We start from the raw sequence: 4905 nt of genomic DNA on the forward strand, positions 1-4905 counted from the left end.
ATATTTGTAAATTATTTTATTTATATAATTGGTAATTTAAAATCTTTTAAAATAAACACGTATGCCATGATAAATAAATCGTATAAGTATATATTTGATGCCAATAATGTCTTATATTTCAGATTAATTGTTAGATATGAACTTACTCTTTTAAAAAGAATTAATTAATTATAACTTAATCTCAATGCCACCAAGTCGGGTAATAAAGTTGCTTTGAAAAACGTGCACTTACTTTGAAAATGTGAAATGATAGCTTCTCATTTATGAAAAGATATTGCATCATTTTACTGCAATCTCTCGTTTTGGCTTTTGTGCTGAACGTGAGGTAGTGGCTCTCATTATAGAAACATATCCACTACTCCTTTCCTCTGCCTTTAATGCAGCTCCTATATATATAACTATCCCTTGCACAATATACATATGCTCTCTTGAGGCTTTAGCTCTTCTTGCTCATAGTTGCTTGCAGTTCTAGTTTAAATACCTCATACAATGGATACTCCCATGAAGGGTGAGTATGTAACAACATTTTATTTGAGCTGTGATTACCTTGAGCATATGATCTTGAGCATTGACATGAGCATATGTTTGTAGATCTTAGTTTTGATGAGGCATTGTCTGAGCCCAAGCGTGTAGAAGCACATTCAACTAAAGTAGAGCTTCCTGAGAATACCAAGTGTAGCACTGCTGCTGAATATTCACCTGTGTCGCGAAACCCCAATCAAATCTCTGAATCTTCTCCGCACAACAAAAAACTTAGCCCAAGAGGAAAGTTGAATAAAGCCTCTTCTTCAGCTATAAAAAAGACCTTGCTTGCAGTTAGAGGTAATGTTTACTGTTGTGTTTTGATCTTTAGAGTATTTTGCTCACACCAATGCTTTTTCTTAGGTAAGGCGAGTAGGTGCTTGGCAGATACCTCATTCTCATCCCCTTTGATAAAAAATATATGGGAAGAGAAAGATGAGCTTAATGTTGAATCTTTCTCTTCACAGCTAGCCATAACCCCTGCTCTAAGAAACCTATCTATCTCCGAGCTTTCAGAAACTGCAAATTTCAGATTTGCATTTGAAGGCAAAGTGCTCTGTAAGTATGGTACTTATAAAATACCGAAATCTAACTTTGGTAGATACCTACGTGCACACCTTCTTGACAGAGAATCTCGTCATACTATGACTTTTGTTGTGACCGAGATATACCTCTCAGACTTTATTGAGGCCTTTGCTGTCCATGATTATGTGCGCATCGAGGGGGCATGTGTAAAAAGAGCTGTTGCAAAAGGCGGCGGTACCTGTTTGTGGGCTTTGTACGCTGATGCAACTACTTTGGTTGTGAAGGCTGAGCCTTTCGAGTGTTGCCTCTACCTTTATCCAGAACAGAAGATCAAAGAGTTGTTGGCCCAAAGTTCTAGTGCTAACGAGTCAGTGGCAACTGTTGCGTTCATTGTCGTCAAAATAGAGAATGCAACTAGAAGTGATGGTATCCCTAGTTTTCGATTGACTGTTGTTGATGGGCCGTCAACAAGCGATCGAGCTAGTGTAAGTGTCTCCCATCCTTAAAATCTATAGTGTATCCTTTTTCTAAGACTTTTTTTATGGCAGCTTTTGTTTGTCCCAACTCGGCGCCTCGATTATCAACTTATGGTAAATGAGGTCAAAGAAAAGGGATTCTACACTTGTGTTGCTCGAAACATCAATGTTTTCAAGCACCTGTCGAATACTCTAAGTGTTGTTGATGCTACAATCTTATGTCCATTGCCTCCTTCATTGGCTGATGTCTTCCAAGAATACTTGCATAAACAAGTCTCGAATTTAGGCTTTGGGAAGAAGGTAATTTTTTTATTGCATATCAATTAAAAATCGGTATAATCCTCATTGATAAATGTGAAATTGGTAGGTGTTTGGAACTTTGGAGATTGTGAGTGTGAACAGCTTGGACGTGGAGTTCTCTTGTGGCACGTGCAAAGGTCTGAATGTAAGCCGCCAAGCTAGCAACCCATTTTGCTACTCATGTGGAAGACTGTCTACAATCAATAAGCAACCCGTCTTACCTGCCAAATTATATCCTCAAGATGGAGAGGCTGTTGGTGTTATTTTACAAGGTGCAGTAGTCGACTCGGTACTAGGATTCTCTCGCCCATTTCTGCATCTCTTTGAGCAAAGCTTGGTGGATTTAAAATCTTCTCTCTTGAATTTTAAGAAGGCTGGTTGGTTCACTATTGACAAGGCTGGTCAAGTTACTGCTTTCAAAGGTGCTTAGTTCTGTTTCTCTTTGTTTAGCTATACCTTTTGTAAAATGGCAAGTGATCTCATTTTGTGGGCACAAAGCAAAAGGTTGTACCTTGATCCCATATTTATATGTAACTTTCCGAGCAACAAAGATGTTTTGTTAAGCTTACTTCAAGTGTTTAACTCGAGCCTCTCGTTGCAATCTCTTGAGTCCAAAGTTGTTGATGTTATTGTAGAGCAAATTGCATTAAGAAATGAAGACATTTTGAAAATTTGGGTGCAGCCTTGGACCATAAGTCTTCTATCGCCCTCTTTTGATCAAAGAGAATTTATAATGTCTCTTTTGTCTAGTCATCGATCCTCAATGATGTTAAGTGTACACTTGGTTGGTATAATGTGCACGATGTTTTCTGCTGCGTGTAGACTTTACTTTTATCAAGGTGAAGCTATGCATGAAGCTCGCTCCTTTGGTGCACATGATTGTCCATCTTCATCCACTTTGCCATCATTGGTCGTGTTGACTTTGCATGGTGAATTTTTATGGTTTCCTGTTGGTTTTGACCGTCCTAAACGTAAAAGATGTGTATGGACTAAAGAGGCTAGTCTATCTCTAGCTACTCTTGTCGACAACCATAATGTTGCTGCTCAACAAATTGCATCTACTTTCTTGAGTCTATATCCTAACACCTTTACGCTTAAGCAAGTCACAACCAAAATTTACAATATGTCCAAGTCATCTCGAAAACATGTAAGAATCTCTACAGTTTCTTCTTGTAGAACTTCCCAATATGCGAAGATCATCGAGGATACCCCTTCTTTTGATTGTGCTTCATGTGGTTCACTTATGTTTCGTCAAAGTTTGCATGGCATGTCAAAGGTGGAGTTATTGCTTCTTAAAAAAATAAAATCAATCGCAGTGGTTGATGATAAGGTTCTTCGAGTGTGTCACCAGTGCAAGGCCGCATTGAAGAAACAAGAGGAGCCACTATTTTGCATGAGAAGAGAGATGACTTTTAGTGTCAAAATATCTAGTGTGGAGAGGTTGAATTCAATAGAGAGTCGTCTTGTGTCATTGCGCATACCATTCGCACAAATTCGAGAACTAAACTTCGAAGGTCAATTTGGTTTGCGCGGAAGCATTGTGAATGTAATGGCAGATTTGTCACGAGTACAAAGAGTGTTGCCACGCTTCTCTAGTGATCAAGCTTCAATTCTAGTTGAGATAAAGCGAAAGCTTGATTATGATCATGCCTACTTGAGTGGCATTGTGCGGCCAAACTGTGTGCTTCAAGCTTTGGTTGACCTATTGAGTACTTCCTTGTACATTGAGCATGGTGTTTCTATGGATATGTCTTGGTCGTCTAGTTTCACAATCCATGCAGATGTGTGTCGCAGTCCACACCAAGAAGATGTTGAAGACGAGAATGGTTCTACAGACACTTTGGTGCACGGTATCTACTCCGCTCAACAAGTTGTGGATCATAATTCACAAGTTGCAAGTATAGCACCTTGTGAGGGATTCAACCCTCTGAGCATTTTTGATGATGAATCTTGTGAGGAGTTGTCATTCCCAACATTGTTTTTTGGTCAAAGAAGAAAGTATCATGTGTTGGCGAAGAAAAAATACCAAAAAGTAGCACAATGGGAGATTAAAAATGTGGATAACGATTTGCAAGCAACATTGAAAATTTGTTCTTCAAAACAATGAAAATTATTATTGCGAAGGTGCTTGGATCTATATGGGTGCGCTTGCGCAAGGGAAAACTTTGTGGCAAGCAATTACAAGCAAAAGATGTTCGAGCTAGCACTAACATAGAGCAGCTTCTTTCATCTGAGCTAGGGTACCACGACTTCCAATCACTTCGCATTTCAATCGATTACAAGATGAAGCTTAAGCGAAACGTGTTTGCAATGATACGTCAATTGGGCCAGCCGACTTTCTTTGTTACATTTTCATGTGCTGAGCAAAGATGGGACCCTTTGAAAAAATGTTTGTGTGCATTGAATCCTCACATTAAAGAAACAGATTACCCATCCAAAGCCTCATTCATCCGTGCACTTGTACGTTCTGATCCGGTAACAACAGCGCGATACTATGTCCATAGATTTCAAGCAATAAAAACAAAGTTAAAACGCAACAATGACATCCTTGGTGAGTTGACGGAATATTTTTTTGTGACCGAGTTTCAAAATAGAGGAAGTCAGCATGATCATGGATTGCTTTGAGTGGAACATGCACCTCTCTTTGGTGTAGCGCCGGATAATGATACAATACATTTTATCGACACACATATTGCTACTGACAAGAATTTGTTGGAAGAGTCTCTTAGAAGCGTGCAAGCCCACCACCATCGTAAAGCTTGCAAAAAACATAAAAGCTTTTGCCGGTTTGGTTTCCCACGTCCACCCTCTCGACAAACTATGATTCTATATCCAGCCGCAGTGGCAAAAACGGAAAAAAACACATTGTTAGCCTGCAAAAAGTGCATTGACGATCAATTTCTTGCTCTTGGACATGATTCGAAAGTGTCATACGATGAATGGTTGACCTCTTTGGGAATGATTGAAGAAGTGTACATTAAGTCCCTTTCAGTGAGCATCACAGAGCCAACACTTGTAACATTTAATGGCCTAAAATCTTTTGTGTAGCGGAATTTAGCATGAACATAGTGGGCATTTCATT

General features: G+C 39.2%; 1 protein-coding gene across 1 annotated transcript; it reads left to right on the forward strand.

The window, feature by feature from the left end:
- The first annotated feature begins 489 nt into the window (after positions 1-489).
- On the forward strand, positions 490-2253 carry LOC147446755 (uncharacterized). The gene is made up of 6 exons (XM_086524742.1): positions 490-508; positions 592-822; positions 886-1247; positions 1332-1532; positions 1596-1823; positions 1891-2253. Exons 1-6 carry the CDS (start codon positions 490-492, stop codon positions 2251-2253), a joined length of 1404 nt encoding a protein of 467 aa, XP_086380868.1.
- Positions 2254-4905: the final 2652 nt, after the last annotated feature.

Source organism: Adiantum capillus-veneris, chromosome 12 (genome assembly GCF_014529385.1).
Source record: "Adiantum capillus-veneris isolate H3 chromosome 12, ASM1452938v2, whole genome shotgun sequence".
In the NCBI taxonomy this organism is placed as follows: Eukaryota; Viridiplantae; Streptophyta; class Polypodiopsida; order Polypodiales; family Pteridaceae; genus Adiantum; species Adiantum capillus-veneris.